This window comes from Saccopteryx bilineata, chromosome 10, assembly GCF_036850765.1.
Source record: "Saccopteryx bilineata isolate mSacBil1 chromosome 10, mSacBil1_pri_phased_curated, whole genome shotgun sequence".
NCBI lineage: Eukaryota > Metazoa > Chordata > Mammalia > Chiroptera > Emballonuridae > Saccopteryx > Saccopteryx bilineata.
In genome coordinates this window covers 70597298-70610528 of record NC_089499.1, presented here as the reverse complement: position 1 = coordinate 70610528, position 13231 = coordinate 70597298, and the positions used below count along the sequence as shown (strand labels likewise).

The window sequence follows — 13231 nt, the reverse complement described above, 5'->3', positions numbered from 1 at the left end:
CTACCTTATGACCCAGCAATCCCTCTACTGGGTATATACCCCAAAACCTCAGAAACATTGATACGTGAAGACACATGTAGCCCCATGTTCATTGCAGCACTGTTCACAGTGGCCAAGACATGGAAACAACCAAAAAGCCCTTCAATAGAAGACTGGATAAAGAAGATGTGGCACATATACACTATGGAATACTACTCAGCCATAAGAAATGATGACATCAGATCATTTACAGCAAAATGGTGGGATCTTGATAACATTATAAGGAGTGAAATAAGTAAATCAGAAAAAAACAAGAACTACATGATTCCATACATTGGTGGAACATAAAAATGAGACTAAGAGACATGGACAAGAGTGTGGTGGTTACCAAGGGTGGGGGGAGGGAGGACATGGGAGGGAGGGAGGGAGAGAGTTAGGGGGAGGGGGAGGGGCACAGAGAACTAGATAGAGGGTGGCGGAGGACAATCTGACTTTGGGCGAGGGGTTTGCAACATAATTTAATGACAAAATAACCTAGACATGTTTTCTTTGAATATATGCACCCTGATTTATTAATGTCATCCCATTACCATTAATAAAAATTTATTATAAAAAAAAAAAAGAAATATGATTATATATATTTTACACAGAAAAAAGACAAATAATGTATGACAATCATTTCTGGGTAGTTAGATACAAGGAACTTTTACTTCCAACTTTCATATTTCCGTACTACTGGGAATTTTCCCATAAGTTAATCATGTTTGCAATCAGAAATAAAAACAACTTAAAAAGGCCCTGGCCAGTTTGCTCAGTGGTAGAGCGTTGGCCTGGCGTGCAGAAGTCCCAGGTTCGATTCCCGGCCAGGGCACACAGGAGAAGCGCCCATCCGCTTCTCCACCCCTCCCCCTCTCCTTCCTCTCTGTCTCTCTCTTCCCTTCCCGCAGCAGGGCTCCATTGAAGCAAAGATGGCCGGGGCGCTGGAGATGGCTCCTTGGCCTCTGCCCCAGGCACTAGCATGGCTCTGGTCGCGAAGGAGCAACGCCCCGGAGGGGCAGAGCGTCGCCCCCTGGTGGGCGTGCAGGGTGGATCCCGGTCGGGCGAGTGCAGTCTGTCTGACTGTCTCTCCCCGTTTCCAACTTCAGAAAAATACAAAAAAAACCCCAAAAAAAAACCCCAACAACTTAAAAATAAGTCACTCTAGTAGATTTCTGGCAATGACAGATGTACAAGAATGCACTTACCACCAGCTTTCAGGAACCGATATACAAACTGATTTTATGCTTATCTATATAGTGTGACTCTTCTTTGTGAATTTTTATATACTTTTCAAAAGTATCACAAACTCTAATCTAAAAACCAGTGTGTCCATAAAAACAATTCTTACAAACAAAAATATGAATCATGTCCTCCACTGACAAATTCTGAAGAAGTGACACATGTAGAGGCAGGCACATAAGCAGATTTAAAAGGGACATAAAAGAAGTGTGCTGGGCGGAACAAAACCAAATCGAAAAACCACGCGGCCCTGCACACAGTCCATGCATCCCCGGGAGGCAGCAGGCGAAGAGGGCGCCCCCCACAGGCTCAGCGCAGGACGGCCCACAGTGACTGCGGACTGGCAGCGCTCCGCTCTGCTCCAGCTGTGTGCCCTGCCACAGGACAGGTGCTCCTGTGGTGCAGTAACCACCTGATTTTCCTTTCAGTCACGTCAAGAATCTGCCACACAACTTTCTCTGCATTTCCCCGAACATGGCACACGGGCCATCCTGGGCTCTTATGCGGGAACAGCGGAGTGCAGCCGTCTTCAAAATGCCAGCTCCAAGTCACTCAACGATCAGGTGTCTAACACACGCATCTCCACGGCTGCAGGTGTCACCTGAGAACTGCCCAGGACCCAGGCTCAGAAGGGTCCCATTCCTGGCCCCTTGGTTTAATGTTCTGCTATAGCCGACTTGAAATTTGAACAACGGTCCTCACATTTTTATTTTGCACTGGTTCTTCAAATCAGGTAGCCAGTTCTGATGCCTTTCCACAGCAGAGATGAGCAGACTGGGCTCTGCCACTCACCAGTTCATGACTGAGGCGGCCATTTTGCTCTGGGCTTTATTTTCTGTGTGTGTTTGTGTATGTGTGTGCGTGCCCTATACAAACTTGGGTGCCCCAACAGAGCTCACTAATACTACATACTCTCAGCAACAGCAGTGGCTCAAACTGATGTAAGCTCAAAGTAAGGTGTAGGTGTGCTTAGAACACAAGCACAGCAGTAACTCTGACACACAGCACTGAGGCTGGGCTGCACAGAGCAGGGACTGCCCCTCACTGTGTGTGACAGCTGTCACACCAAGCCCTTCTCAGTTTTACACAGAATGCATCTGTGTTCTGAAACGGAGAGCTCTTGCTCATTCATTCACCCTTACCCACTTTCAATACATGCTGAGGACAAGAAATAATATTACTCTTATAGAAACTTTTTATTTCTCCTCTAAGTCATAACACATAACTAAACAGATTACATGAGGTTTAAACATAAAATGGCGCATCGCCAAAGCACATTAGATTCTGCCAAAACTGAAGCATGATTTTCTTTCTTTTTTTAACACATTCATAGAAAACGACCAGAAGCATTCATATTACCTTGTTAACTTTCACACCTTCTTTTGGAGTTTGTTTTGTTGCAAGATTATATCCAATCATCTGTTTAGCCAACTGTCCCACAGCTTTAGGGCTAAGAGAGAGGGGGGAAAAAAGAGAAAGAAAAGAAAATCAACATCCATTTTAAAGCAAAAAGTCCAGACTAAATTCTAATGTCCACACTGCAAATAGTACAACACTGTGCCCAGAATCCATGGACCTTTCTGTTTATAAATACAGATAAATGAATGACTGGAAAGAAGGGAGAAAGGGAAGAAAGGAGAAAAGAAAGATGTGTGCTTACCTCTGCTGTCCTCACCTCCAGATAAATTGCAGTCATAGTAAAGAGACAATGCTGAAATACACAACAGGTTCAGATAAGAGTTGAATAGCAAAGACTAGACAGAGGGCTATTTGGCAAGTCCTGGCCAATGGTGGGGTAGAGGTGAGGGTGGGAATCACAATAAATAGTGAAAGGTATATGACAGGAGAGCAGTGTCCAGCGCTGGGAGACATGGAAACTAAAGCTGAACAGATAGGCTCAGATAAAGGAAGACTTGGACCGCATCAGACAGGAGAGACAACTGATGCCACTGGTAACAGGGAGCCACTGCAGGTTCTTGAATAGGAAAGTGACACTCTGGAAGCAGTCTTTAATTTGTAAGTGATATCATTTGTGATGAAAAATTGATTGTCTCGGAGGAAAGCAGTGTCCAGTTTCACCAATTAGTGGAGAGAAATCCTTTTATGGGAGCAGAACTGCAGCATCGGCAGCGCCACCTCTTATCTGCTCCCTCCTCTGCTAGCTGGGCTCCTGCCCTCCACCCTCACTCCCTCTCTCAATGCTCCTGTCAATAAGGATCAAGCTCTCCTGGAACTACCGGGCCCAGACAAGGAATTAAAACCTCCAGACTTACTCTTTCGTTAAATGAACACCTCCTTTCAAACCGCTACTGAAGACACCTTTTCCTCTTCCTCCAGCTAAAATCTGAGCTTTTAAAACAATTTGTTTTGCATCTGAAAAAGAAAAGTCAGAGTAGGTAGTTGATTTTAAATTATTATTTTTTTAAACAAGAAGGAAAGTGGTAATGACATATAACTTCCAAAAATGGTAAAAAGCTCTTTCCAACCAACTTTAAAAATAAAGGCAATACAGAACTTCGAAAAACATCAATGTGCCTAAATATAAAAAGTCTGTTTATCGAGCCATTTAAATATTTCCTATCAGATTAATCAAATACTTGACTATCCCAAGAAAAAGCAAGGTCTTTTCAATGTTAGAAGATGCTAAATAAATATAGGCTGGAGGCATTAATTTTACTGTGTAATGAGACTCCTGTGTGGCAGAGGTACCAATCTCCCAGTCAGAGAAGCAAACTACCTGTGAGTCATCTGAGATGTCAAATGGCAAAGGGAAGACAGGCTTACATGGAGGAAAGATTCAAAGACAAGACGCAAAGGGAGTATTTAATAACTATTTCTTGGAAACCAACTGTTCTATGTATTGACAGGGTTGTGTGTGTGGGGGGGGGGGGCAACAAATTAACACTAAAAGCAAGCACTATTTTAAAAACATTGGCAGAGTAACAAAACAGTCCAAGAGAAAGTGGTTATGAAGTCTTCATTTCTCACTCAGAGAAAGAGTAAACTGTGTTCCTAACCTTTGAGGTCAGAGTCATAAACTCAGATATCTTTATGGGCTTGAAAGGAAAGCTGGGTGTGTGAAGCAGCCCAGTGGTAGAGGTGGGGCCTCAGTAAACAGCTGATCTCCCCTCCCCAACCATCAGAAAGAAAAAAAAGAGGCAGGCCTCAAATCAAGTATGCTTAATAAACCAAACAGTGCCCATCTTCGGGTCACAGCTGGCATCCTCATATTTGTCTAAAATCAGAGAACTGAGTCTGACAATATTCTCTACAACTCTAGTAGTTTTCTGGCTCAGCACATCAGGATTAGAATGTGCAGGCCCAAGTTTGAATGCAGCCTTCATCCCCTATCCAGCTGTGTGATGTTGAGCAAGCTACCTAGTATCTCTGAGATTGTTTACTTGATTGAGAAATGATGATGAAGATTGTTTTAAGAATTTAATGAGATATATACATGTGAATACTTCATCCCAAGGACCTGAAAACCCAGATGTTTAATGAAAGACTACTGTCCTGTCAACTAGTTCATGTATTGCCTTTGTATAGTATTAAGATTAAAAAGGATTATTTCCACTTGGACAGAGATAATAAAAAAAAAGTTGGTACCTGACACCATTCATGTAAAGTGAGAGCTCTGTAAGTGTTGGCTATTTCAGCTACTACTGTCAATGTTATTGTTACTCATAGGCAAGCAAGCAAAGATCTCAATGGAGGGGGCTACAGAGGGTCTCATCATGGAGGCAACAGGACCTAGAGAAGGATTTGACACCATGCACTGGGTAACATAGTCACTCTACCTGATGTATGACATTACTCAAGTTCATTTCCTCTATTGGCCAGTCTTCCTTTCTCCTACATTTAGTACACCAGAAAACAAGGCTTCTTCTCTCAGAAGCAAACATAGCTCTTTCTTTGCTGCTCTCTATACGCTCTGAAAATTGTTTCTGTCCTGGAAATGAACCATCATAGCATCAGTCAAACCATGGCTTAGAATAAACTGGTTCCCATGAAACTGAGCAGAAGACAAGCTATGATGACCACTTATTATCAGAAACTCACTAGGGAAGGACACCAGTAAAAAAGAATTTGTTGCATATTTATGCTAATGAATGTAAAGAATATCAGTACAAGCAAGGACTCTGGAGTTAAACAGACCCAAGTGACAACCTCCAATTCTGCCTATCACTTCCTTTGTAGAGGAAAGGGGATTGAGGCTCAGAACAGTAGAAGTAGCATGCCCATCTGTAAAATGATCACAATAATTTATCGTGTTAGGAAGATGTGAACAAAGAAATAAAATATACCAGTTAAAGTGCTTATCTCAACACCTGGCACATTAAAAAGTAGCCAAAAAATGTTATCTATCATCATTATAATTATTATCAGCAATTAATCCACAGAGTGGTATATAGGAAGTATTTTAGTATATATAGGTATTTTGCTGTCTACTCAAATTTTTAATTGTGATCTCTTAAAATTCTTTAAAAGGATAACTAACATTCCACTGCCACTGGCATTTTTCATGTCCATGCCATTCAGAAGAAAAAGGGCTTTCCTCTCCAAACTTTCTAGCAGCAAAACTTGAAAGCCAAACAGAGGACCTAATTGAACTTGTTCATTGGCCCCACACAGCCCAGTGGTGAGAGCAGCTGGTGGCAGTCACCACCAAGACAAAGAAGCCACTGCAGCCTCTGCGAAGCGTTGTCAATTACGCATGCCACCATCTGACTACATGTCCAAGGACTCCATGCCACACATGCAGTCGTCTAAGCAACCACTTCGAACACTGTAAAGCCATATATTCATTGAGTCAGGCAAAAAGAAAAAGGGATAGGAAACAACCCAAGAACATCTTCTGCAACTTGTACTCCAAGCCAAACGTTCGTTCACTGCAGCCATCTCTTCCTTTTGCCAGACCTCCAGGGCTGGGCCAGCACAGCGGATCTGTAGCCCAGAGTGGAACAGCTTTTCTTGTCTTAAGGGAAACTCACATGAAGCTGTTTAATTCATGTGGTTATTTAATCAAGGTACTAAAAATTAAGGGAAATGACTAGAGCCTACTGGACAGTAACTAGTCTTTTCATTCAATATTCACCAAATTGATTCACACGTACTGTCATTATTTCCATTTTATTTAAAGATCTAAGTCCTCCAAAAGCTCACACATCCAGGGGTTGTTTTTTTTCTTTTTTATGTTACCTGCCTATTCTCAACCAGAATTACAGAAGAATACCCTATACATGAATTTCAATTTTTGTCTGAATACATAAGATGGCTTAAGCTTACTTTAAGATAACAATATAAAAAGAGTGGGGGAAAAACCACCTACTCTACCAGGTTTCCTATGGAAGCTACTTGTACCTGTCACACACAGCAACCATGTTACTGGCCTCTGCACTGGTATCATCCAGATGGACGCCTCCCAGGTCCTTACTGGAAGTTACTACTCTCCCATGTGGGAGCCAACATGTACACGACACAGCTTGTCCTTCACCCCCTTCCTAGCACGTTTCTAATAAGCACCAGTGCTCACACTCACTTCCACTCGGTTTGATGGGAACCTGTTTATTGTCATTTATGTGTTATTTTAGGAGAAAAAGCACTGCAAGAAATATATTTGATAATGTTACAGATATGGAAGACTCTCAAATACCATGTCAGTTAAAAGAACAATATTTTCAGCCATTTACAAAGTCTAAAAGAACACCCTCATGGTGGTCTAGTTTTGCTCTGTTCACCACATTAAAATGACACTTTCTCAAATGTTTTTCCTCTCTTTTTTTAAACCAATATAAGTGTTATTCTAATTACAATAATACAATTTTATAGGAGTTTTTTTATAGTCCACCTATAATCCCATGCTGGGTAATAAACATTCTTGGAAGCATTATTAAATCTAAAAAAAAAATTATTCATTAAGGAAAGCATAATCTAAATAGAAGAAATAAGACCTGTCTTTAATTAGGCAAACTTGGTAAATGTGGCTCCCACTGCTTTTCAGAGATGACATTCTGACAACATATTTATGCAAAATATTGTTCATAACACAGAGTTCAAAGTTATAATGCAAAAGGGCCTTGGTAAATGTCTGAAAATGTTTATCAAAATGTTGATAAATTATTTTCAACTATCTTTTAAAAACAGTTTAATGAAGAATCAAATATTTGTATTACTGAACTGGTTTTTATTCAGCATGGTTCTTTTCAAAAATATAATACTTTCCTAAATGCAAAATGCAGAACTATTTACACTGCTGTTGCAATAAGATGACTACTGTGACGATCATCTATTTTGAGTAAATAACACTGGTGATATTGGGGGAACTATGATTTCCTATGGTTCACTGACTGTAGCAAAATTGCAATATCCAGTTTTCAGAACAACTGCATGGTATAATTTCTAGAATGGGGTTTGAGAGAATTCTTAATTGAGAAAGTTGAAATATATTTCAAATTTATCTGTTATGTAAGGCGAGGAGAAGGGGAAGGTGAGCCAAGAACCTGAAGATATCACAGAAAGATGAACATTTATAAAGAACATAGTTATAGTGTGATAAGTTAGAAGCCTAAGAGCTAATTTCCCAAGGAAAACAAGCTAACTTCTGTGTTCTCATTATAACTGCAGAACCCAAACTTCAAGTTGCAACTAGATCACTGTGAATAAGATAATATTGCAGTGACTCTTTCCATATGCCCAAAGGTATCTCTGAAACCAAAACAATGATTTCAAATTTCAACGTGTCTGACATGAGTTCATCAATGTTGGAACAGAGAGTTTCAAACACACAAAATGCCAGAATAAACTCTGCTCATCACTGGTCACATTCCTAGACTAAATCAGGATTAGAGATCCCCGTCTAGCTATCTGACTGCTGTCCATCACAATGTAAAAGGCACCTGCCTAACACAGCAATTTTCAAATATAAATAAAAGACGGGAACTAGAGTCATCTCTAGGTCAACAGGGATCTGTCCAGGGAGATACTATTTCACTTTAAGAAATCCTTTACTGATAAAGCCTGTTATTACAGTTTTAAATCTTAAATTTCTTATTAAATATGGTAGTCAATTAATTCCACATTATCTAACATAACTCATCCAACTGGATATGAGGGGACAAAATAATGCCACTTTTGAAAATTATTAATTATAAAAAAGACAATAACATTACTTTAATATAAAACAGGCTTTTGTTTTCAAGGAAAATATTTAAATTTTAGTTTCAATAAAATTCCTAAAGTTGATAAGTCATTGTTTTTTCATATAGCTATACTCTTAAAAATACAGTACATTTATTACTACATTATAAGCTTCATTAAATCTATAATGATAAATTAGCCTACTCTTCTGATTTTGTCACTGGTGTTAATTAGATTCATAACCATTAATACACATTTTATTTGAAATAAAAATTTTAAAGTTAGATAAAAATTATCTCTATAAAAGTTCAATTCAATTATAATCTTTCTATACTTTTTTTGTGACAGAGAGAGAGAGTCAGAGAGAGGGACAGATAGGGACAGACAGACAGGAAGGGAGAGAGATGAGAAGCATCAATTCTTCAATGTGGTTCCTTGGTCTCCTTAGTTGTTCAGTGATTGCTTTCTCATATGTACCTTGATGGGGTGGGGTGGGGGGCTACAGCAGAGTGAATGACCCCTTGCTCAAGCCAGTGACCTTGGGATCAAGCCAGTGACCTTGGCCTAAGATGGTGAGCCCACGCTTAAGCCGGTGACCTTGGGGTTTTGAACCTGGGTCCTCCGCATCCCAGTCCGACACTCTATCCACTGTGCCACTACCTGGTTAGGCAATCAAAGAATTTCTAATACTGTAAGATTATAACCACAGGACATTAAACAATTTTTTTTTTGCAAATGAAGTCACTTGAAAAATAATTTTTAAGAAAGAAAACATACTTTTATAAAAGAAATTTCCAAAAGAAATTTGTGTTTTATACAGATTACATGATGAATTAATGATATACCTTAATAAAAATATCTGTATGTCATCTGTAAGTTCAACAGACCCTAGAAACAGAGTGGAAGGTGAAGAGCATTTATGAATTTCTATAGGGTTTTGTGGTACATTTGAAGGAAAAAGCATAAAAGAAAACCAAATACAAAAAAAAAAAATCCTTTTTTCCTGGTTTTTAAACCAAAGACACAGTCAGTCAAGGTTCAGTTAGGCCAGCAAATGCAGCCTGAGTCTCGAATGTGGGACTTACTACTGGGGTGAATGCTCACATAGGTGGGGTGTGAGCGCACAGCAGGGCTAGGCACACCCTCCTCAGTGGCAGAAATTGGGAAGCTACCTGATAACAGAGGTAAAAGGGGATCTCCTGTGGATCTGGTGATTAACAAGAGGGGAATAAAGGGTGGCAATGCCCAGAAGTGACACAGGAAGATGACTCACAATGCTTTTATTTTCAGAGCCAATAGGAATGACTCGGAAATTTAAAATGTATGTCACAGAAATCCTGCCTAGCTGCACCCAGCTTTAAAGATGTTTCTTTCCCTTTCACAGCCATATTACTAGAATGCTGAGATCTCCGACCTTTCTGATTGGAAATCTTGTCCTTTCCCTGTTTCTTCTTATTTAAGTCAGTCCTCTATCTGGCCCTCCTTGGAAAGAGGTGTTCTCATAAGCTACTGTCTGGTGACCATCCTCACTCTGTCGCCCAGAGGCCTCTTCTCCCTTCACGGTAAAGACCAGCTTCTGAGGGGGTCCTTTTGCAGGGCCTCCTAAAGAAGAGTGGCTTAGCCCCTAGTGTCACTGCTGTTTCCTGTGCAGTCGTCTCTATTCCAGAGAACACACAGTCTCCAGGGGAGATGGCTCAGCCAGGCACAACCTCACTTTAAGCCTGGTAGCCCTGTGCCCCAGAGATCATCTCACAGGAAGACTGACCTCTTTAACCAGCTCTGCTCTTCAAAGAGACCCACTCTCACACAGGCCCAGCATCTATCTGATTTCCTAAATACAATGTATGTTCAACCGCTCACAGATTCCCGAGCCCAGTGCAAACCCAGGAACAGGACCACGAACCTGTTCCCTGTCCCTGAGAAACTCATAATGGCTGAGAAGAGCCTAGAATATGTGCCCTGAGACAATCAGGAGGGTCATGTGTCCAGTGCTCACAGAAAACCCTGTGGTAGGCAATCCCACTTCGATCAAAATCAACTACAGAAATAAGGATTTTCAATTGACAAGGCAGTGGTGCAGTGAATAGAGTGTCTTCCTGGGATGCTGAGGAGCCAGGTTCGAAAGCCCAAGGTCGCAGCCTGGGTGCGGGCTCATCTGGCTTAAGCGTGGGATAATAGACATGAGCTCATGGTTACTAGCTTGAGCCCAAAGGTTGCTGGCTTAAAGTCCAAGGTCACTGGCTTAAGCAAAGGGTCACTGGTTCAGCTGGAGCCCCCAGGTCAAGGCACATATAAAAAAGCAATCAATGAACAACTAAGGTGCTGCAATGAAGAATTGATGCCTCTCATCCCTCTCTACCTTCCTGTCTGTCTGTCCCTGTCTTCCCCCCTCCCAAAATGTTCATCAGCATTTGGACATTTAAGATTTAAAAATAAATTTTGTATATCTACAATGAAATAATATAATACTATATATCCATTAACCATAATTAAATATATCTTTACACATGAACTTGGGAAAATGCTCACATATACTACAACCTTTAAACAAACCCTAATGATAAATATTTTTTAAAAATACAGTTGTGAATAGTCACAGTCATAATGAAATCTAAATAAATAATAACTGAGGTTATTGTATGGGGTTGAGAAGTGGTATTATGGGTATAGCAACACATCTTTTCAGTAATGTTTTAGATGGTTTTTCCAATTATCATGTGTTGCCATAAAAATAAAATTAAAATAAATAATTTAAAATGTAAGATAAATGTAGACAGTTATCCAAGTTATCCAGGATAGTTTATCTGAACCATTAAAATATTCTTTACTGCACCAGCCTTTCCTCGCTCACTGTGCTGGGTCAGGGATGCTCTCCCTTTGGAATGCCCCAGCAGACACCTTCCAGAAACACGGCTGGGTCAGGGCTGCTCTCCCTTTGGAATGCCCCAGCAGACACCTCCCGGAAACACGGCTGGGTCAGGGCTGCTCTCCCTTTGGAATGCCCCAGCAGACACCTCCCAGAAACACGGCTCGGCATCTACAGCGTGGCCCCCTAAAGTGTCATGCAAGAAAAGCGAGAGTGGCAGAAAAATGCCTTGCCCTTTTAAAATATACCTATTGAGCACCTAATATGTAGGCATTCAAAGATTAAAAAAGTCATGGTCACTATCTTTCAGAAACTTAAAATCTAATGGAGGAAAGAAATACAGATAATTACTGAAAAACACAAATGCTGTGATAAATGTTTAGAACCATGTACAGTGAGAAGGGAAAGTGTCAAGTCAAGCTGAGCAGCCAAAAGGACAGAGAAGTCCTAAGCAGAAGAGAACTTGATCAGCGGCAGAAAGGACTGCAGCTGTTTCCAGGCAGAACAAAGACACAAACCAACAACTAAGAGAGGCTGCTGTACTCTTCTACCTGTTGGTGTTTGGCTTTCTTAGCTCTCTACTTAAATTAGAAATCACTGCAGCATCCCTGCAAATAAAAGAGTAAAGCATGCCAGGTTTCAGCACTGCAAAACGTTTAAAATTGTTATTTCAGATCTTCAGAAAACCTCGTCACATTAAAGGTTATTTCCCTATATTTAAGAGCAGCACTTAAATAGAAAAACATGGCCCTGGCCAGTTGGCTCAGAGGTAGAGCATCGGCCAGGTGTGTGGATGTCCCAGATTCGATTCCCAGTCAGGCACACAGAAGAGCCATCTGCTTCTCCACCCCTACCCCTCTCCCTTCTCTCTATCTCTCTCTTCTCCTCCCATAGCCATGGCTTGGTTGAAGAAAGTTGGCCTGGGTTGCTGAGCAATGGAGCAACACCCCAGATAGGCAGAGCATCGTCCCATAGGGGGCTTCTGGGTGGATTCCAGTTGGGGTGCATGTGGGAGTCTGTTTCTCTGCCTTCCCACTTCTCATTTAAGAAAAATAAAAAGAATTTAAAAAAATAAGGCCTGACCAGGTAGTGGCACAGTGGATAGTGTCAGACTGGGATGCGGAGGACCAGGTTCAAAGCCCTGAGGCTTGAGCAGGGCTCATTCAGCTTGAGTGCAGGGTGGCTGGCTTGATCCCAAAGGTCACTGGCTTGAAGCCCAAGGTCACTGGCTTGAGCAAGGGGTCACTTGCTCTGCTGTAGCCCCCCTCCCCATCAAGGCACATATGAGAAAGCAATCACTGAACAACTAAGGAGATACAATGAAGAATTCATTCTTCTCATCTCTCCCTTCCTGTCTGTCTGTTTCTATCTGTCCCTCTCTCTGACTCTGTCTCTGTAAAAAAAAATATGTGTGTGTGTGTGTGTATTCATGGTCTAAATGTTATTATTTTACCCTAAGTGCTTTTAAGGTCTCTAATAATTTTATCACAGTGGTCTTTAAGAAGCCCCCAGTCCAGTAAGCTAACTTTCAAGCAGAGAGCGATGAACGCTCCCCAAATGGCCAGCAAGCTACAAACCAAGAAGCTGTGTAACTGCAGCCCTGATGTGGCACAGGGCTGCCCTCCCTGACCTGCAAACGACAGATAGTCCCACTTCAAATCCAGTACAACTCCAAATGACAGAGAGATAGAATGCCAAACGATGGCTTGGTGACACTGCTATAAAAGGGAACCAGGAGGCTTTATTTTCCATTTCATAATGGTAAAGTGGTAGATGACTATGGGCTAGAGTAGAAGCCAGAGAGAGGAAAGACCTCAAACACTTACTCCAAGAGAGGAAAGACCTTGTCTGTGATGCATGCATCTACTGAGGTCCAGCATAAATTGTAATGTTGCTTTCATTCTTGTTTTTAGTGAGAGGTGGGGAGATAGTGAGACAGACTCCCGCATGCTCCCCAAGTGGAATCCACCA

At 41.3% G+C, this 13231-nt stretch overlaps 1 protein-coding gene across 1 annotated transcript in view; it reads right to left on the bottom strand.

Annotated features, from left to right (window-relative positions):
- SUCLG2 (succinate-CoA ligase GDP-forming subunit beta) overlaps nucleotides 1–13231 on the bottom strand; it is a 330134-nt gene that overhangs the window by 164443 nt on the left and 152460 nt on the right. Inside the window, exons 3-4 of the mRNA XM_066244600.1 lie at nucleotides 3531–3630; nucleotides 2617–2707 (exon numbers count right to left, since the gene is read on the bottom strand). Coding sequence (XP_066100697.1) covers nucleotides 2617–2707; nucleotides 3531–3630 — 191 coding nt within the window. The remainder of the gene's footprint in view (nucleotides 1–2616; nucleotides 2708–3530; nucleotides 3631–13231) is intronic.